Here is a 21530-nt window from a genome sequence, read left to right on the forward strand (position 1 = left end):
GAAACACCCGAGCGCGGGGGACGGAAACACCCGAGCGGGTGCGTGAGAGCCGGGCCGCGGGGAGATGGTGGCGCTGCGGTGCTCATCCCTCAGCCTCCCCTCTCGACAACGCAGCCAATCAACATTCAGTTCTGCAGAGCCGCGGGGCGCGGGCGGCGCAGCAGGCTGACAGCAGGGAGGGAGTGGCGGAAGGGAGAAGGGGGCGCACCTCCAGGAAGCGATGGTTGCCGGGGTAACGGGGTCCCGGAAGGACGCGGCGGCCAGGGATGGGGCCGATGGAGCCGCGCCCGGGTCCCGCGGGGGCTGGGGCGGCTGAAGGGCCGCAGCCTGGGCCCGAGGGCGCGGGGGGACCGCGGGCCGTGTGCCCTTTCCTGGCCTGGAGCGCCGAGGAAGTGGCCGAGTGGGTGGCGCAGCTCGGCTTCCCCCAGTACCAGGTGCGGGGCTGGGGCCCGGGCGGGAACCCGCCGCCCTCTGAGCTCCGTGTGCGTGCGAGAGCCGGCAGGGGGGCGGCAGTGGCACAGGGCGATCCCTTTCCCTCCGCTTCCCTGCCCAGGAATGCTTCAGGGCCAACGGCATCAGCGGCCGCCGCCTCATCCACGCCAACTGCTCCAACCTGCCCGCCATGGGCGTCACGGACTTCGGGCACATGCAGGTGCAAAAGGGCCGCTCGCTTTTATTTCCTTCTTTTACGCTTTGTTGGACACAAACAGGAGTTGTCTCTTCCTCATTTTATGAACATTTTTTCCTTTCAAACCTCTATATTTTCTTTAACACTGATAGTTAAGGCTGAATTTCGGGGCTACAGTCTGGCCTTCCAAAGCTTCCTAAAAGTTCAGAAGAACAAATTTACTTAAGTTTCATTACCCCCTTTCCCTTCCCTAGTGGAAACCACAGAGGGACCGCATTTACAGAGCCAAATAATCTGTCTTGCATCACAAAAACAGATGATTTTTGGTTTGAACTTCTACCTGAGTCTTTCACCAGCAGGCTCAGGTAGAAGTTCAAAACAAGAAGAAGAAGCTCTATGCTCCAGTGACTAGAGTATTAACATTGTTTATTTTAACCTACAATACCAAAATGCAATTTCACCACAGTTCTATCTCGCTGCACAATCTTAACAGTTTGTTTGAAGCTAAATAATGCCACCAAAAACATTAACTAGTGCCATGACTGCCTGTTGTTTTGACAGAAAGGCATCAATTTAACACTAAGTTTTTCAGAGAGCAAACCTTCACGAATATTTCTGGTACAAGCAGATAGAGACTACAGTCATTTGTGCTTTCCAAAAGTGGAAGAATTCTATATGCTTTGTAAGCCTCACCCTCATATTGGGATATAGGGATGATGTATGGTGTTAGTTCAGCTGCTGAGTAAATATTAGGCCATGGGTTAGACATATCAGCTGTGACCCGTTCTTCCTCTGGTTGGAACTGAAATTCCTCTAGATAAGCAATATACAGCCAGGACACTGCCACTAGCTTGGAAGTGAGACAGTCCAGTAGTGTTTTCCAAAGCTTGCAGGTAAATTGGGAACATCTCACAGACTTCAGTGGAACCTATATGCTCTCAAAGGTCATGCCCTATCCTGCCAGTTATTTGTGTTTTAAAGAACTTTTTTCTGACAGAATCCAAGTATGCAGAGCTCTGCAGGATGCGGCCCTTTGGGTCTTTCAGGAAGTGTCTACTAGTGCAGGTGAAAACTTAAAACTGCAATTTCCCAACAAGAAATACAAACTAAAGGCTGTGAGCAGTGGAAACTGATACAGTTGCTATAGAAATAAGAGTGATAGCATCAGCTCAGTGAGATGGAAATGTTTGCAGTTTAGGGGAAATGGCAGTTTGGTAGAGAACTACACAGCTAATTATGTGGAAGCTATGCAGCATGGACATTACTGCTGGTTTTAATCCCACTGTAATGGTATTCTAAATATCAAAAGCATTCAAGATAAGAGTCTGGTGTTCTTTTGTTATCACAAAAAGCATTCAGAGTCAAGCTAAAGTTGGGGGAGGGTTTTGAGCAAATACTGTGAAAGATCAGTAAAACCTTGCAAATGGTATTTTGAAGCTTCAATCAAATTAGATACTTAAAGTCTCAGAAATTGCCTCAAAAACAATGGTAAGGCTCTGCTCACTCACAGTTCCAGGTCCAGTCATCTCAAACAACCATACTCATCATTTTCAAAATGAACAATACGATTTTTCACTAATTATTTTTTACACTTTTGTGTGGATTGTAATTTGCATTATAATTTAACAAACAACAATGATTTTGCATTAAGCAGAAGAGACTGCAGTTCTTTTATCCATAACTTGTTTGTCCTTGAAGTGCAAGGATGAAAGAAGAGCTATATTTATGCCATTAGGAGACCAGATGTGATGGCATCCCTGACAGTAAATCTGGAGAGAAGGTGATATGCACTGCTTTAACAGAGTCACATGGATTCAGATCCCCCTTATGTTGCAACTTCAAGCATGAAACTGAACCAAAAATCATAATATCACTGTTTTTTCCTACTGTTCTGACATGGAATGATAGTTTTAGCTGTCACCCTATTGTCTTGGTTTAAGAAATGAGAATTGCTGATGTTTTGTCTTGTATTTCAGGAAATTTCGCGACACGTGCGAGAGCTGCTGGGGATTGAGGAGCCTCTCTTCAGCAGATCCATTACCCTCCCATACAGAGACAATATGGGTCTGTTCCTAGAGAGAAAGGCACCAACAGGAGAGAAAGCAGATGCCCTCACTTTCTCACAGTTTATCCAAAAAGCAGGACTCGAGCCCTACACTACAACTCCTCCTTTGCAAGGATCCCAGGCCATGGAGGGAGTGGATGCTCTCCCTGCATCGCAGGACATGCAGAGGCAGAATTAGAGACTCATACTGCACTTTTGCCTTTGTAAGAAGCCCAGCAGTCACAGCAGACTGTACCCTTATTAGCTTGCAGATTGTTCAAGGAGGTACAGTTCCACTTCTTCACAATTACAAAAAATTGTGTACTGCACTGCCACTGCAGCTCTTAGACATTTTATTACACCAAACCCATTCCCACATTGTCTTTTTTCTGCAATACTTCATTTGCTTGCAGGAACTAGTGAAGTGGAGGTTGTGGATCAGACTGTACCATTGTCTGTCTTTTACTTCTGCTTCACAGTTGATTTAAAAATACCAAAAAAACCCCAATCATAGACATATTTTAGGCACAAGTGATTGATAAGAACTTCCCAGATGCTCAAGTGAATAGATTTCTCCCAGGCTTCAGGGTCTGCAGACTGGGCTTGCTCTGAAACCCGGATGTAAGATGAATGGCATATACAATAACTGGTGTACAGGTGTGCAGACAGCTGCTCTCAGCAATCAGAATTAAGCAAGGGGTCTAGGTGCACCATGCATAACTAATCCTTGGCCACATAAATTATTTCCTGTGACGCAAAACCAGGTAGGCAATGTTTTATCATGGTAAACAGTACTGTAACACATGATAGATGGTGGCAGAAAGTACAAAAGAATACTGAACTACAGAATTTAGGGAATAAAAATTGCTGTGTCCTGGGTGGATTTGGACAGAGTATCCAGTTGTAAGGTTTTCTGTTGCTGTTTAGGTGGCCTGGAAAGGCCCAGGGATGGCCTTGAAGAGCCCGGCGCTTCAAAGGACGAGGAGAGACTTCTGATCTTGTCTCGGTCTTGGTGTTTATTAATTGTTTATCTAAAAGATTTTCTTTCAGCCCGACAGAGGTCTGCACAGCAAGTCAGCCATGGGCACACTGCACAAGCCCCCGGGGCGGTCACTTATCTTTATACCCTAAGTTACGTGTACAATATTTATCATTTTTCCCCAATACCTTCTACCCTTATTAACCGGTGCACTTTTAGTAATAACCAATCCCAAAGTGCCACCACCACCACAGAAGATGGAGGCCAAGAAGAAGAAGAAGAAGGACAGGACACACCCCAATTCCTCCATCTTACTTCTTTAGACCCCCCTGTACCAAAATCCTAAACCCTGTGTTTTACACTTTAACTAACTTATCCCTTCACCATACACCCAGTGAATTCCTCCCAGTCCTCATACAGGTCTCGTCTCCTGTGTAGGATCAAAGCCCTGCCACCAGACACTTCTGGCAGCATTCCAGGACTCCCGAGCCCCCCAAGGGTGGTCTCGGCCTCTCTGCACCTCCATCCTGAGGTGCTGAGATCCCACATCCAGTTACCTGCTTTTTCCCTGAAGGACACATCATATAGTCTGTGGTGATGAGGGTGGAGAGCATCATCACCAGCAAGGAAGTAGAAGGGCTCATGAAGGCCTGGCTCAACAGAAAGAGCACTCCTGACTAAATCATCAGTATGTTGTCAGGATTCAATGGCTTTCTCAAGATCCCTCATGGGGAATAAAAAAATAATAATAAAAAAACCACTGGGTCTGATCCTCTTTAGTTTTTTACACCAAAGCTGCAGCCACTACAAAATAACCATAATTTGGTTTTGTAATTCAGTTCTGTATTGAAGCTGCAATAGAAACACAGTGAAACTGAAGCAGTTCATAGGCCAAGAAGATTATGTAATAAGTAAATTCAGACCAAAAAAACCCCACAAAACAAAACAAACAAAAAAAAACCTCAGGTAACCAGGGATAAGCAAGTTTGCTGAACAGTGTAGAGACTGAAACTCATAGAAGAAAATGTGTGCATAAGGTTTTTGGCTGGAAGAGTTTGGAGTCTGAGAGTTAACAGTGCTGGTTGTTGCACTGCTTAGTCCCATGAAAGGGCTGGGACGAGATCTCACCAAAGCATACCTCATGGGCTTCATTAAGGTTTGTGTAGATTTAGAATCATACTCAGCATTTTCCTCTGGAATTTCTGAGAAACTGTTGGAAGCAGCTGTGGATAATGGAGACTTATCATCCAGTACCACACCAGGCTCCACTGCAGCTGAAGTGAGAGATGTCTTTGGTGCTGAGCCCACACTGCTTTGTAGGACAGTCTCCAGAGGGTGCCTGGTACAGTAGAGCCCCAGGCATCAGTTGGCACCAGACAAGCTCTCTCTTTTCTAGCAGCTGCCTAAAGAGAGACTTTCTCAGTGACATAGCTGTCAGGACAAACCAGGGGAAGGTTCTGGGAAGGGAAAACAAGTGGAAACATTTATTGGCAACAACTGTCCAAAGCAGCTTGCTAATAATGTAACAAGCAGTGGTTTTCTTCAGTGTCTGACTACAAGACTCCTCCTTGGGTCTTTGAGAAACCATCAGAGACTTGAACATAAAATGTTGAAGAATGGCCCTGGAATAGTCCTGCAAAAGCAGGAATCCTTTCCCTCAAGCAGCCTTCCCCTGTCTTAACATTCTCAATAGCCCAGTTCATTAACTGTCATAAGATCATTACACCCAAGAACTGTCTTCTCTAGATATTCCCATACAATTTCTTTTTTTTTTTTTTTGCATTCAATGCCCTAGTCTTGATCAGTTGCTTCAAACAACCCTGATAAATAGGATCTAGGGACAAAATAACTCAGTCCAGGTCTTCTGTTGCTAATACATCATCTAAGGTAATTCCTGGGGCAGAGATGTGGTCCTAAGGACAACATGGAGTTCAGCACCTTCCAACCCAACAAGGCAGCCCATGCTTTCTGTGAGATGAGGCAAGCTGCAAAGCAGAGACAAGAAGTACCTCAGCATTCAACTGTCTTTCTCCTCTTGAGTAATTGAAGAGCCAAAATCTTTGCTGACAAAACTCTTGCACACAAAGCTAGGCAAGAAGGTTTTTGCTCTGCACAGATGAGGCAGCATTCAAGAAAGCTGAGGTCATTTGTTCATTTCAATGCCTTCTGGTGAGGCAGATTCAGCCACATGATGCTGTTCAGGCCTGCATAAAAAATGGCCACCATCTATTCATGGAGTTTTATTTTCCTTGCAGGATGAACAAAAATCAAGTATCTATTACCCGTGTGCACAAAGATGTGAAGAGATATTCTCATCTCACACTGCTGGGAGGAATCACACTGACAACCAGATCTGTTTGGTTTGAAACCTCTGATCTAGAACCACTTTAGGTGAGGAATTTTAAAATTAACAGTAACAAGTCTAATATGGCTTGTATTTTATGTAGCTGATACTAATTGAGTAACCAGTATTCCTTGACAGGCTGCACATAAATCATATAACCATTCTGCCATGAGGGCAAGGTGAGCACCAGGGGTGCTTCAGGTGCTCTCAACAACTGCACTAATTACAGGATGGTTGTTGCTATGTTTCAGGGCCCCTTTTGTAGAAACAATGGGTTCGAGTTCCATCCAGTGGTAAAACCCAGAAATTGCAGGATTGAGTCCTGCAGTAAATCCTGTAGTGAAACTGCATGGTGAAAGGTGCACTGTGAATTTTTTTTAGGCCACATGTAAGTTAGTAGCTTTTATGGTGGAGTTTGCTCAGATGCTTTGAGTTCTTTTCACTCTAAGGGAGTTGTATGAGTTCACTGCAGTATGTGAATTTTTTGTGTGTTAAGAATGAGAATTGAGTCTGCCAGCATAAAAAAAAACTGACATAGGGCCACCCATGACATAAAGCTTGTTTGCTCAAAAATTGGTTTTGATAAATGTATAAATACGTAAAAAATCTTATACAGGAGGTGCAGTTGAAATGATTTTCACTGCACATCCTGGCCAGAATAAAGTAATGCAACTCACTGCCACCTCAAAGATAGGGTCAGAGTTTAATTTCTTCCTGAGTTTGGTGACAGTTTCAGGCCCAGGCTGTGAAATGACATGGTAAATTTTTCTTGAGGGCAGGGATGGAGGTGTCAAGGCTTACACACAGTGACAGGACAAATGGTAGCATGTGTGACAGGAGGCAGCAGAGGAACACAATGTCCTCCCAGGCCACCAGCTCAGCATTGTTATAAATGCATGTAAAGCTCTGCTTCTGCAGGGCTATTGCACTAAGCAAGGTGAAAGGGACTCAAAAGCTCAGAGAGAAAGCAGAGCTATGAACCAGCACACTTCTAGGCACCAGAACACATTTACCTGTGCTCTGCCACATGCAGGTGAAACACAAACCACTGCTACCAGACTGGTAGCAGTCTGCCTGCCCAAAGTGGCACAGAGGGACTTTGGTGGCTGCCCATCACTGGTCTTACATAGCAAAGGGCAGCAGCAGAGTCACCCAAAGGAATAAATATGCAAAGAACTCAGCTGCTTGGCCCAGTCCTTGCAGGCAGATTTAAGTCTTTAGCTGAAACAGCTGATCCTTGGGAATCTGGCTAGTTTTCAAAAGCTATTTAATAAACCCTGTTTCGTCTCTTCCCTGGAGATGATTAGAAAGAGGATTTTATTCCAACATCTCCCTGGAGGACCATTCTCCCTATTTGTCTTATCTAAGAGTTTATGGGGTTATATGACTTTGTATGCAGCCTGTAGACAACATCTGTTTATTCAATTACTATGAGCTACACAAAATACAAGCTGTATTAGACTTGTTACTATTGACTTTAGCATCCCTCAGCTAAAATGGCCCTAGATCAAGGGCAGTCTTATCAATTTGTCCAAGTATGTGATGACAGGGAGTAAAGAAAGGGACCCAGACTCTTCAGTGGTGCTCAGTGATGACAAGGAGCACTGGACATAAACTGAAATGTGCTGGTACATCTGAAGACACAAACTCACCTTTTACTGTGAGTATTGCCAAATTCAGAACAGATTTTCCAGAGAAGCTGAATTGATACTGAAAACCCACACAGCCACGGTCCTGGTCTGCCTGTTCCAGGTGATCCTGCTAAAGCATGAGTAGACTAAATGATCAAGAGGTCCCTTCCAACCCAAATGATTCTGTTAGAAAAAAACCAAACACCAACAGGAAAAAAAAAAAAAAAAAAAAGACAGTTCATCGTGCATCAGGGAGGCTGGAATCCAAATCTACTGTCTTTGTGTGACCCTCTGTGGCAGCAAACTCTCCTACAAACTCTAAAATTAACTCATCTGTGCTGATAGCACTGAAGGTGTTAAATAAGGTACTGCTGCAAGCAATGTGACTCCGTAGTGACATGCACTGTGCTTTTCAGAATATTAAAAAACATCCTACAACTCCTTTTGTGGGAGGTGATAAATTGCTCAGGATTAACACACAAGAGTGACAATGTGCTTAGTGGGGAAAGGAAAGAAACAGGCCAAGGAGAAAGAGACAACTTTATTTACAGAATTGAAGTGAGGTCTGAAAGGATGAAGCCAGCAGCTGCCTGAGGAGTTGTGTTTCTGAGAAAGTGCATTTCAATCCTTCCTGGCATAACACTTTCTGAGAAAAGAGCTGCTGGAGTAGCAGGTTTGTGTCAACTGAGAGAGCTTCCTACTTGCTCTCCATCCAACCCATATGGACTCTGACCACCTCTACACTAGGTATTTCCCTGATAAAGGGATCTTCCAAATGCTGCAGAGTGCTAGCAGAAGGATACTGGCAGAGGTTGCTGTCCTGGCTCTCTGCATGACTTCTTTTCCTAGAGTGAGCCAGAATTAAAAAAAGAAAAAAAAATGCAAGTGGTCCTTTGCCTCCCAGCACTTTCACACAGGGAGAACATGGTCCAGGTAGGTTTCACTCCAGACACAGCCATGATTAGTGATGCCCAAGCCAGCTTGACTGTTACAGGGACTGGTCAGCACTCTCTGTTGGAGAGACTCACAAATGTGACTGACATGCTCCTCTTGCAAGAACAAGCCCAGGCACCACCCAGAGCAAACATTCATCTTGCTGTGCCCAGCAACTTCCCTCCATACACACAAGTGATGCCTGGCTTACAGCCAGGTCAAATACAATCAGATTCCAAAAAGAATCAACCCTGCTGGATCAGTACCATGGTTTTGCCAGCCACAGTTTAGTAGCTGTCTTCAACCACCCGGAGCACCATGGTTCCATTGGGCACGGGCACCCACTGTCACCGACGAACGCTGATCATGCAATGAGTAGCAACACAGCTGCTCTCTTGGCTCTGCACTGGGTTCTGCAGTTCCCTCTTTCAGTGACAAGGTGATGGCCAAGGCTGTTCCACAGGTGTTCAGTTCTTCCACCGGATTTGCTAGAAGAGGGAACAAGACACAACTAACAGCAATGCTGAACACCAAGCCCTAGGGGCCAACTTAGTGACTCCCAATTCCTGACAAGGACAGCTACAGCCAGAGCGTACCATTTCTATCAGTATAACCACTCATTCCTACCCTGAATGCAAACAAAAGATTAGCTTCCCAGCAGGGATAGAAAGTGCATAGGACAGCCATGCCCCTACACCTAATCTCTACCTGTTTCTGGTGAGAGTGTCTGGAAAAAAGAGTAAGCATTTCTTACCATGTTGCTGAGAATGCTGTTTATCTTCTCTTCCTCTGCAGAGCCCCGCTCCACCTTGCCTTTATATGCTGTCAGCTGCATACGATCCTTTAGATCCCGGTAGGTCTAGATAAAGGGCAAAACCAGCACCCAGCTGAGAGAAAGGGACACTTCAGTGGTTACATGGTGTCCTGCAGATGGCAGGGCAACTCTACAAACCCCCATGCAGTTCCCAACACAGAAGAATTTCACAGCACAAATGCTAGGAGCCACTCTCCTGGCTCATGGACTTCTACTGGGAACCTTAGCATTTTTCCCAGGCCACAGGGATAAACAAACACCACCAGGCACATGACAGAAGTGGCACATGACAGAGAACAGAAAAGCTAGAGAGACAAAGCAGGCCTGTGTCCCAACTCTTCACAGCAGCAACCTACCTCTATGACAACATCATGGCACTTGTATTTGGTAGCGAGGTTCAGCCGGGTCTCCACATCTTCCACCAGGCGCACGTATTCCTGCAGCACCTGTGAGAGACAGAAGAGAGTGTCAGCTCCCTTCTGCAGGTATGTCCTGCCTCATTCCCTTGCCCAGTCCCAAAACCTTTCAAGGTTGCTGGTCACATAGAGTTGGCCCCTTCTTTAGGGAACAAGTGACCTCAAGAGCTTTGGCTGCAAAAAATTTTCTCCCTACAGTGGCAAGCAGCATCTCTGTATTCTTCTCATGTCACCTTCCTTTTTTGTCTTATTTCCAAGAGAATATTCCTGTTCAGTGAAGCTGGCCTTCTGCCTTGCCTGCCTGACTTCCAACATTTGGGAATTGCCTGCTACTGTACCCTTAGGTCATATTTAAAAACTGACTGATGGACCCCACTGCCTGCAAAAACATTTTCCCAGGGGACCTTACCATTTCCCTGAGTAGCCTGAAGTCTGTTCTCCTCATGTCCAGACCTGAGGTTTTGGTGGCACTTTTCCTCCTATCAACAGAATGTTAGGCTACCTCATTGCTACGGATCAGGTTAACCATTGCCAGCCAGATTAAGAAAGAGAAAATTTAACGTAGCAAAGAAAGGTGGCAATGCACATGGGAAGAGAGTTCCCAGCCAACTTTGGCCAGCTGCCCCTCCTGTAGTCAGAGCTAGGACCCAGCCCTCAATACCACCCACATCTTCTGTTGAGGCACGGGTCACTCAGCTGTGTGCTGTGCCCACCTGGCAAAGCCAAAAGATCAGCAAGCTTCTCCCACTTCCAGCTAGGAAGCAGCTCACCTGAGGAGTCATTCATACACCAAATCCCAACAAAGAGCAGGTCATCAGCAGGGGTTCCTGCCTCACCTGCACTGGAGCATTGTTCCTCTGCAAGATCTCCACCACCCGGTGGAAGCCAATAGGTGCCTTCTTCTTGGTGTAACCCAGCCAGTTCTGAAATGAACCAAACATATGTTAACCCAAAAGTATAATCCTTCCAGCCACAAGAAAGTTAGTTTTTTTTTTCTCCCAGTGCCAGCACCATACTCCACAGCCATCACATGCACCCCACTGCAGAGCCCTTCAGGCAGTGGCTCGGCACAGGCTGGCTGCAATCCCTTTGGTAGCAGAGCTCAGGGGCAGCCCCCTTCTCTGACCTTACTGCTGCAGCCAAGCCAGGCCCAGCAGAGGTCTCAGGCAGGGAGAGGAGGAAAGTATTGCAACGCTCAGCAGCAGAGGTGCTGGGCCCTGCTGAAATAAAACCAGTCTGTCCAGTAACTCCAGAACAAGCCAGCTATCAGTAGCAGATGCCAGAACTTGGGACTGTGTCCCCAGCAAGGCTTTCTGCAGCTCACCTTGGTGGTAAGGAGGGCATCCACATCACCCCAGGCCCGCAGCTTGGCACGGGCTGCCAGGGCAGTCAGCACATACTGCTTATCAGGAATCTGCAAGGCAGAAAGCTGCAGTCAGAACAGTAACACAGCTCAGAAGGTCTTTGTGGGCTGGACATGAATGCCATCTGCCCCAGCTCTGTCAGGACCTACACCAACACCCAGGCAAAGAGGCAAGGTGCTGCCTGATGCCATACACAGCACTGCAGAGACTAGGGAGTGGGGATTTGCAAGTGCTGCTGCAGACAGGGTACATCCATTGAAATTCTCCACATGGCTCCCAGTTGCCTTTCTGAGACTCCAGAAGGGCCCTGCTCAAAATGGATGCCATGGTCTCCTCCCTAACTCAGTGCTGAGCCCCTCAGATTCCTCCTACTGAGCTCCTTCATTACATACAGTTTGTCTGTGCATGTTTTCAGCTAGTGCTGCCACAACACGGGAGACTCACGCACCTTAAATGTCTTCTTCAGGTTGGTGGGGCTGCTGAACATTCCCTAGAGAAAGCAGACAAGTCAGTGCAAACTCAGAAGGGCAGGCCACAGCAGGGGTTCAGACACCTGTTATAAGGCATCTGCCTTGCACAGAGTCAATCTTCTCAAGATTTTACTGCTTTTTGTTCATGTCAGTGCCACAGGAGGAAGCAGATGGCAGAAGAGAGCAACTATCCCATCCCATTAGCTATCTGGTCTGGTTTTCCTGCATCCTCAACTGGTGCATCACCAGTATCACGCAGCTCAGCCTCATGGGATTTACAGTGGTTTCTAGGGGCAACTCCCTGACAAACGGTGCCAGGTTGAATGTCTTGGAGCACAAAGCCCCAAACTGGTGCCAGGAGAAAAAGTCTCTCTTCCTTTTTCTCCTTAATATACCACAGCTTGACCACCTCACATCTCGAGGGCTACAAGGATGAGATGCAACCTTACCTTCTGCCACATCCTCACCTCAGCCTCCGTGTAGTGGTAGAAACAGGAATAGAAGAGGGTGGTCACTAGTGGCATGTTGAGAATTGAAGCCTTGCGAGGATATTTCCGAAACAGCTCTGACTGCCCAGCCATCTCCAAGTGCCGATCATTAGCCTGCAGAATCAGCAAGACAGACGGGGAACATAAGCCCAGATAACTGCCTGTATAGCTGTGGGATAGAGACCTAGAGACCATTGTGACAGCAGTGTGCAAGCACAGCCCCAACATGCTATCAAGTCTCAGATCTGGTATTTCACATGTGCCTGGCACAGCAGCCTGAACAGCAATTACAAATACACTAGCCAGGGCAGGCTGCTTAAATCCAAAGTGGTGTAAGTCAGGGACAGCAAGAGATCTCACAGGTAGTCCCAGCCACCTCCTGACCAGCAGAGATTTCATACCTCAATGATGATCTGTCGCTCCAACAGGGTATAATGGTCTTGGATGTGGGAGGTATCCTCAGCTGAAAATGGCAGCCTGGCCAGACATGAAGGAAAGAGACACTGTGACAAGCTCTGAAGTACAGAATCCTTCATTTACTTCTAACTACTCTTGGAAGAATTTTTTTCTACCAAACAAGCTCCCATTCTTCCCATCTTGAATGGCTACTCATGTTTCTGACCCACTGCCCTCTCCAACTGGCTCTCTCCTAGACAGGCTCCAGAGAAAGAAACATTATGTGGTACCTTTCACAGAATAACCCAAAGTGGATGCTACCAACTTCCTCAAGTGCTCGGGCACCCAGACTTTCATCCATCACAATCTGAAGGGTCAATGATCAGAGAGTCCCTTGAAGCATCTTTCTTCCTGAATTACCAGCAAAAGCTGCTGGACTAGTGAGGACCACAAATGATTCCTCTCTGGTCTACACTGTACCCACAACACTACTCCCACTCCCCCACTAAAGGAAAATCAACATCAGCTCTCAACCCATATAAGCCATGGCACTGGCACAGAGGCTTAATTTTCTTCACTACCACCTTCTGTGAAGAATCCATATCCCTCCCCTGCTTTTGCATTTTTTCTTACCCAATGCAACCTTTCAGAAATTCCCTCCTTTTTTCTACATCCTGGATGTTCAAATGCTCCCGGTACTGAGACAGCTGGAGGGAGAGAAAGAAGCAGTGTGTTCTCATGGATTTGGGAGATACAGTATTTCCAGAGGGTGAAATGGGGACAAAAAGCTGATTCCCACACACTCTGCAACCAGCCTCCCACCCTGCAGTAAGGGAGTTTATACTCCTGGGAATACTCACAGCAACTTCCTCAGTCCTGTCTAAGAACCTGCAAAAGGGAATTGGAATCATTAACCTGGAGGCAGGTTCCTAGCAGTGTGTTCAGCCTGCCACAGGATGGATCAACAGCCTCACCTGAGCAGATCCAGAAGGAACTTCTGCTCCCCTGTCTCTCTGAGGAAATGGATCAGATGGCACAAGGCCACCTGCCGCACCTCCAGCTCCCGAAACAGGATCTCTGCAGGGGAGAGTTTATGTACAGATGGGTAAGGTAAGATAGCACTACCAAGCAGAGGGGACTTAGCACAGTGCATGGAGCCATTGGCAGGATTCATCAACTTCATCACATCTCAAATCACAGTGATGGGAGGCTGGAGCACAGAAGAGCCCAATCACTGGGCTGACAGCTGAATTCACAGCCAAGTGCTACCTCTAGAGAATAGTTTTCATTCATCCCATCACCACCACCCACCACTGCTTAAAGCTCCTCTCTGGAGCCTTTGTAGGCATCACCATCCCCACTGCCTCCTACATTACACTTGCTACAAAAATATTTCATGCTTAGTAAAAAAGCAATACCCCAGATGCTCTCTTTGTAACTTGTACCCTGTGAAGAAATCACTCCCTCCATCCTTCACTGAAACACACTACAGAAATCCCAGCCCCAGCCATGCTCACCTCTCCTCAGCGTCCGTTTCAGGAATATCAGGACCTGTGAGCACAGCCAGACAGGTCAGAATTAAGACAGACAAACAAACAGCACACTGGTCAAGGCCTAGAGAAGTTTTTGCAAAGGGCCTCTGAAAACTCAACTCTTATAGAACTGAACTTAATTCTGGTACCCACAACACCCAGGACAAGCAGTGAGCCTGGGCCACAGCTGCCTAGATTCTTGCCTAAGCTCTTGCTCTGGAGTTTAGATAAGTGAGACCAAAATTTACAAAGGAAAATCTTTCCATGCAAAATACAAAGGAATTAAAAGACCCAGATGAAGTAAGCTCTAACACAATCCCATTTCCTCTTTGGTATTTTAAAAGCCAGAAAAACTGGTGAGGTTCCAGATCCCAAATGCCAGGTCCCAGATTTTCTGTGCTGAAATGAGCAGATTAAACCTTGACCTTCAAGAAGTAGGTGCAAAAATCTGTAAGGCTGATGGATCAGAGTCCTTATTATTAGCATCAATTCTGCAGAGTGGCAGGAAAGACAGCAGGAATACAGAATTTCCCAGTCTTTAGCTTTGACACTTCTAATAACTGTTTGAACTAAAGAACACCCCCCAGTCCTGCAAGAGCAGGTGGCCAGCTGACTGCATTCTCACAAGCACTCTCTGTGGGGCCACCCACAAGTCCCAGCCCTGTACAGCCCCAGCAGGACTCACAGCTGTAATGACATTCCCATCATGCCCTGCCACAGCTTCATCCAAGAGCACCAGCTTGTCCTGCAGGGAGCGAAATCTCTCTAGAGAGCAGACCTAGAGATAGAACAGGAAGAAGGAGGCATGTGGGACATGAGACAATCCTCAGGCTGAATCCAAGCTATTATTCATTCCTCTCCCATAAGCCCTTCAGCAACATGAATAACTGCCCTCCCAATGAGTGGAGAAATTCTCATTTAGCTGAAACCACATGCACACATAATCCCTGGAAATCTGTCCACAGGGGTTGCAGTCAACCCTCATTACTGCCCAGTCTAGGACAGCAGACAATGTACATTCAGCACAAACACCCTTGTAACAAGACAAAACTTTCCTGTACACCACAAACCACTAGCCCTGACAAGAGGAGGGAACTCTACAAGCCCCTTTCCACAAAGGGCACCAGATAAGTAGAGTCATAACTCTTTCTCCCTTCTTCTTACCCCACATCTGTGGCCCCTCTCAGCCTTTAGCTCACCTCAGCATTTGAGGAGATATATGCAGAGTGAAACCACAATCTCCCTATGTGTTCACTGCACACCGAGGCAGCTGAGACTAAGATTACAGCTCTAGTGAAACCATTTCTGTCTTCCTCCCTCCATTTGCCACCAAGTGAGAATGGAGATAAAGCCCCACCCTCTCAGATTTTTAAAATAAATCCAGCCCCAGGGAGCAGAAAGGGTAGAAAGGGACACAGCAGTACAGATACCTACTGTCAGAGCCTTGCTGAGGGGATAACTCAAGTTAACAAAGCAACAAAACCCTGAAGTTCTGCTGCTCCTGAGCTAGTGTGATCCCAGCACTGCCACCTGGCAAAGTAACAGACAGGCAGAGCACCATCCCTGCTAGGTGCTGCAAGCAACACAGATCCCCTCCTTGCTCCCACAATAGCCAGGAGCACAGCAAAGTGCAAAGCATTTTGGGACCACCCACCCTCCATCTCTTACAAGCAGGTGGGAGTGCAAAGTCCTTACCTTGCCCCTCTGCATTCTCCTGACTGTATCTTTGGGGCTCCAGTCACCACTGTAATCCTGCCACAAGAGAAATAAAGCACTCTTAAGCTTCAGATCATTTCAGCAATCTCCAAGCTGCTTTCCACTTCTGCTGCATCAGTGCTGGCCTACATATAGCTACTCACACTGATCATCCAGCTGCTCCAGGAGAGGTGTTAGTAGAATGTATATGTACATTTTTCAGGTGCAAATGTTGAGCCCTCAGACTCTGCATGTGCTGGTGTGGAGGGAAGCTAAAGGCCCATATGTTAACACAGCATTTCTAGTGCCTCAGTAAGATCTGTCATCATATCCTTTATAAGTAGTGCATTGCATCAGGTTGTTTCCTTGCAAACTATGTTGCTTTCAGGACAAACAAAATACTTGCAAAACAGACTAACCCAAAACTGAAGGGCAAAGAGTTAGTTTCTTGTTACAATTCAGACAGACTTCTGCTGGTGAGCTTTCCACAGCAGCGTGGAGAACAGGGACAACAGCCTCAGGCAAGCACCTGGGGAGTTGCACAAGACAAGGACAGTGTGACAAGGACATTGAAGCCTGGAGGAGGACCACCTTAAGGTCACTGCTGCAACGACCAGAATTTTGCCCCTGCAGCAGGCAGACACTATGATCTGAAGCACTGAATAAAAAGTGATGGTGGCCCAGGCCACTCCTAACTCCATAAAGTCATCTCATCTAGGTCTCTGTGAGGCCCTCAAGCCAGTAGTTGCAATTCAGCTTTCTGCCTCAAAAGGCCCAGAGAAAGGAAGCAACAAGAACCAGCTCTGAGGACACTGAATTTTAAATCCATTGAAGATTTATTGAAAGCCCAAATCTAAGGATGAAAGGTCTGGCCCAGTCCTACTGGGAGACCTCTGCGCATGAGTCTCTCAAAGCAATGTGCAGCTGAGTGTCAAATATCCTGAGCACCAGATCTCCCTCCAGCACCTCTGGCCAGAGGCATCTTCTCAGCCTGTCACTGTCAGGACACTCATCAAAAGCTGCCACTAGCTTTCCCTTTTTTGTCCCACCCCTATTTGCACTTAAGAGGCTGTATAATCCTCCTCCTTCCCGTTTCACTGCTTCTGCAGGCCCAGAACAGAACACAACAGGGCACTCTTGTTTCTCCTGCTGTGCTTTGAGGAAGTGCTGTCTGTTAGGTTTTGTCATTAATGGCTAACTGACAAAATACACCAGTCTGGGGAGGATCAGATGGCCAAGGACAGGTGGAGCGTGAACCCTGGCAGCTCAAGGATGCAAGTGCCAGCTACTGGAGGAGACTGGGGTCTGGGATTCAGCTACAAAACAAACCAGATGTCCAAGACCAGCTACTGGAGGGACCCATACAGCATGTGTATGTTCCATTAGTGGAGCTGGTCAGCCAGTGAGGAAGCTCAGGATGAAGCTTGAGTGTTCTCTGTATGTGTCTATTCACAAAGGCATTGGTCTGTCTGTGTTAATCTGTGCAGACACCTGTGTTAGTATTGTGCATGCTGTCTCTGCAGGAAATATAAGCTCAGTCCTGTTACTGCCTGGACCTAGGGACATGGGACCACAATCTCACACCTAGTAAGAGGAATCCATGTAGTCCCAAAATCCTCTAGATTCTCTAACACTTACCACTGTATATCTGGTAGACAAACATTCCTGCCAACTGAAACACCGCCTCTGCACAACTCCCTCTGCATTGTCCCAGTGATTCATGAACAAGAAATTTCAAAACTTTCATATTTAAAAAAATGTAAAAACCACATGTGATGCCAGTTTATCTGACCTGACATGAAAGCAGCTTACAGACAAAGCACTATTTTGAAATCCTTTCCACAAAGACTGCTAGGCTATTCATTAAAAGGAGTAACCAAAACCAAGACCCCCTGCAATGCTCCATACTTCTGTGCAAAAAGAGAGAATGCTTAAATTACTGCAAGGCTGCATTTTGCAGCTCCCTGTCCTATTCCCTGCATTGCCCTGTTCTGTCTGAAACAGCAACTAATCACCTCCCATGAAACCAGTAGAGTAGGAAGTCCACTAATCTTGGTGTAAAACAAGCACAGGCTGCTCACCTTGTACTCAGCTTTCGGCCTGCGCAGCTCTGGGGCATAGTTTTTAACTCCTGTGTCAGTGAGAGCTGAGAGGAAAAGGCATACATGAGTAGTGCATAAAAATCCTGATTCATATCCACTTCCAAACCCATCCCTTTCTTGGTTTTCATGGCAGAAGACCCAAACTTCGGCATCAAATGGCAATACAGCATTACTCTAAAACAGTTTTCAGTTGTACATAAGTAATTACCCCAAATCATCATGCCAATTCTTTAATTTCCTTGAGGAAAGAACGAGCCACGATTCAACTTTTAGATAGCACATGATTCAGTTTCCCTTCTTGCATCATAAGGCAGATGACACTTCCCTTTTTTTTTTGGAAATGCTTAGTTTCATGTAAATCTGCACCCCTCCCAGGATGAGGCAGGGCCCCAAAACTTACCATCTGAAAGGGACTGGAAACTTGAGAGTTTGTTTCGTCCTGAAATAAAAACACTGATGAGACACTGTCACTTCACCAGCAGCATCTCCTGCACAGGGAACATAAGCCTAGACTGCAGCCAGTTTACTGCAGCTATGCCATAGAACAAGCCTCCCTGTAGTGATTCACACCATACCAGCACAGTGGGGCTCACCTCTTACATTCTAAGGTGCTGAAGTTGTCTGTGGCATTGCAAACCATACCACTCTCCATCCCTATCTGCTCTCTTGGTGCTGAGGCCAGTAGAGGTTACACCTGAATTCACTCATCTACCTACAGAGCAGAGACTCAAGCACATAGCACTGCAACATAGGCCATGGCAACATGGACAGCTCCAGCCACCAGGGCTGCAATTTGGATGCCTTTCTTCATCACCTTATTGTCATAGTTGAGAGTAAAAAACACCCCAGAGAAAGAGAGACAAAGTAAAAGCTGCTTTGTTGTCTTGCTGTGTGAGAACAGAGCTGAACTCTTGCAAGCTGTGTGTGTTTGCCCACAGCCTGCTGCACAGCTCCCCTCACAACCAGCTACGCTGCCACTGCTGCTGTCATGTGTTTGCTGAACCAACACCAACACAGCCAGCTGAGCTCCAAATAAAGCATAATCAATCTGTCTTCTATTCACAACTCAAAATCAAATGAGGGGTACATGGGTCAAGCCAGTCCCTTTGCAACCTGGTCCTTTCCACCAACCAAATGGATTGCCACACAGTGCTGTGCTCTACCCTGCTGTTCTCTGGAACCTGGATTTTAAGAAGCCGTAATCTCCAAAGCCCCTTCCCACTCCACAAAAACACGTGATCTACTGCACCAGACAGTCTTCAATTTCTGACCAGAGAGCAATACACTTCCATCCTGAGGAGATGGGAGCTTCCCTGTTTTGCAATACTTCAGATGAAACAATTTACATAACACATTGCCCCTTGACAGTCTCAAGGGAAAACACATTTGTCAATATGGCATATACTGAACCTCACCTTTGAACAGGCTGCTTAGGGAGTAGGAAGAAGCTTGTTTGGGAAGAGCAGCATAGGAGGAAGAGCCTTTCTGCAGGCTGGAGTCTCGGCCATCCAGGGAGGTAGTGCTGCCAGAGGCTGTTTCTTTGATTGACCAGGAGATACCTGTGTGCAGACATGTCATTTTTATCCCAGAAAGTCTGTACAGAACGATCTTCTGGCACAGCAGAAACATTACCAGATGTGTGCTGGTCAGTTCTGCACTAGCACATCAAGGTAAGCCTGACCCTCAGCACTAAGTAGACACAGTGCATCCATCTCTCCTTGCAGAATTGCAGTCTCATATAATGCTGCTTGGTAAGCAGTGGCACATTGTCCTCCAGAAATGGCTGGTTTCAGCAACATTGTACAGCTGGCTATGGCTTGTGTGAAAGGAATACACAGACACCCCCACCTTTTATGGACTATTGCATGAGGCAAAGCATGGTCCTTGTAGCAAAAATACAAAGCAAGACAGAGACCCTGGCCTAGCTCCAACTGCAGAAGCCTAAGAGCATGCTTTCCTCAACACTGAAGACTAAGATAGTTTTCCTTCCCACACAGACAAAACAGCTCTCAGTGTGCATCTGCTGCTGGCAACAATGCATCTCCCTCCTGCCTGTTCCATACAGTTTCCCCTTGTTTTCACACAGCTGCACAACACATGTATTTTAGGATCAGGATGACAGACAAAAAAAAAACAAAATAGGTGGGAAAAGAAAGCAGAGGGAAGAGCTACAGCAAAGGACAAGAAGATCAGTCTCTGAAGATCCTTTGGGTGACCCATATAAAAATTTTCATGGTTTGGCACTGGCTAGCAAGTGTTACAATTCTGTGGGACATGAACTCAAAAGCACAGCACACAGGATTGTGTGTGGGCCATGAACTCACTCCCATCATCACTAGAAACACATCTGCTAAATGTTTACAGTTCCCTTTCAAATTTTAAGTGTCAGAGTCAATCTATAAGCACACATGAAACCTTGGATATCTGCTTAAAATGCTGTGGGGCCAAAACACAGAAACTTTAAATAGTGCCATTTCAGACAGTGATGTGAAGGAAATGATCACCTAGAATCTCACAGGCCACCTGAACAAGACAAGTATCAGATCATAACCACCAAAATACCTGCTCTGAGCTTGGCTACATATTAGAAAAAACACAGTGAATTCCCTCCACTTGTCTGCACTCCTCTTTTTTAACACAATTCATGCTTCTGCTCACCCTCTTTTCAGTGGACCTGCTCAGGTAAATCAAGGAGCTCACAGTGTGACCTGGGAGACTTGAATCAGATTAGATATGCAGGATTGGATAGCAAATAATACTCCTGACTTAAGTGACTTGACTTAAGCAGCAATTTTAAACTCCCTCTGTCTCAAAGATATTTTGCACTACTGCTGCACTTACTTCCCACAGGTTCTCCACTCCAGCTGACCCTCTCGAGGTCGTCATCATCATCATCGACAATATCCCGAAGGCTGTTCACTGCCCGTTTGGATTCCTTCAGCTACACACAAAAGAGTGACCTTGTATAAGGACCATCAGAATTGCAGAATGCACTTCATTTCCTACTATCATCAAACATCTCCCAAAGAATTTCGAATACAGCTTCTTCAGCTTCCATTGTTTCTTCTCGGAATGGCATTTTAGTCCTGTAGCTATGCAGCAGACATAGGAGCCCTTCCTCACCACTGGGAGCCCCAAGGACACCTGCATGGACACCAACAGCTCAGCCGGCGGGAGATGCGGTTGGTGTGTGGCCGAGGAAGCGCGTCCTCATGAGATCTGGGACTGGCTACCATGGAGAGAGACGGGAGCCCTGGGTACCCTCCGCAGCGGGCAGGAGGTGACAATCACCGACACAACACCGACCCTCCGCGATGCGCAGGGCCGAGACCCGCGCTGGGACGGCTACCGGGGCGCACCCGGCGAGGGTGTCGGAGCGGCAGCTCCAGGGCCGGACCCTCCCTACCTGCGAGAGCTCGTCATCCTCATCGTCAAAGGTGAAGGCCCGGAACTTGGAGCTGTGCCAGTACTCCTCCTCGTCCGCCCGCACCCTGCTCATCTGCAAAGGCACCGCGCGGCTGCCTCAGCACAGGGAGGGATGGAGGGAGGGAGCGGCAGCCTCGGGGTTATTGCCACCCCTGCCCCAGGTCCAGGTCCCGGCCCCGCCGCCCCCGGCCCCTCTCTCACCTCGCCGCCCCTCCCGCGCCAGCAGCGCTCACAGCAGGGCAGCGCGGGGTGGGGCAGCCGCGCCCGG

At 47.1% G+C, this 21530-nt stretch overlaps 2 protein-coding genes and 1 pseudogene across 2 annotated transcripts; 1 reads left to right on the plus strand and 2 right to left on the minus strand.

The window, feature by feature from the left end:
* Window positions 1-274: 274 nt before the first annotated feature.
* On the plus strand, window positions 275-2871 carry SAMD15 (sterile alpha motif domain containing 15). Its single transcript, XM_059474903.1, has 2 exons — window positions 275-434; window positions 2605-2871. The coding sequence occupies exons 1-2, from the start codon at window positions 276-278 to the stop codon at window positions 2869-2871; spliced, it is 426 nt and encodes a 141-aa protein (XP_059330886.1). The 5' UTR covers window position 275.
* A 1183-nt stretch (window positions 2872-4054) lies between these two features.
* Window positions 4055-8887, minus strand: LOC132074865 (uncharacterized; annotated as a pseudogene).
* Window positions 8149-21509, minus strand: VIPAS39 (VPS33B interacting protein, apical-basolateral polarity regulator, spe-39 homolog). The gene is made up of 20 exons (XM_059473983.1): window positions 21464-21509; window positions 21243-21335; window positions 20678-20777; window positions 19252-19395; window positions 18237-18275; window positions 17816-17880; window positions 15735-15791; window positions 14725-14817; window positions 14025-14058; window positions 13482-13584; window positions 13368-13395; window positions 13141-13214; window positions 12513-12588; window positions 12091-12225; window positions 11602-11643; window positions 11114-11203; window positions 10626-10712; window positions 9730-9819; window positions 9314-9418; window positions 8149-9047 (listed from the first exon to the last, which is right to left on the minus strand). Exons 2-20 carry the CDS (start codon window positions 21333-21335, stop codon window positions 9027-9029), a joined length of 1476 nt encoding a protein of 491 aa, XP_059329966.1. The 5' UTR covers window positions 21464-21509; the 3' UTR covers window positions 8149-9026.
* Between the last annotated feature and the right edge of the window lie 21 nt (window positions 21510-21530).

Source organism: Ammospiza nelsoni, chromosome 6, assembly GCF_027579445.1.
Source record: "Ammospiza nelsoni isolate bAmmNel1 chromosome 6, bAmmNel1.pri, whole genome shotgun sequence".
Taxonomy (NCBI): domain Eukaryota; kingdom Metazoa; phylum Chordata; class Aves; order Passeriformes; family Passerellidae; genus Ammospiza; species Ammospiza nelsoni.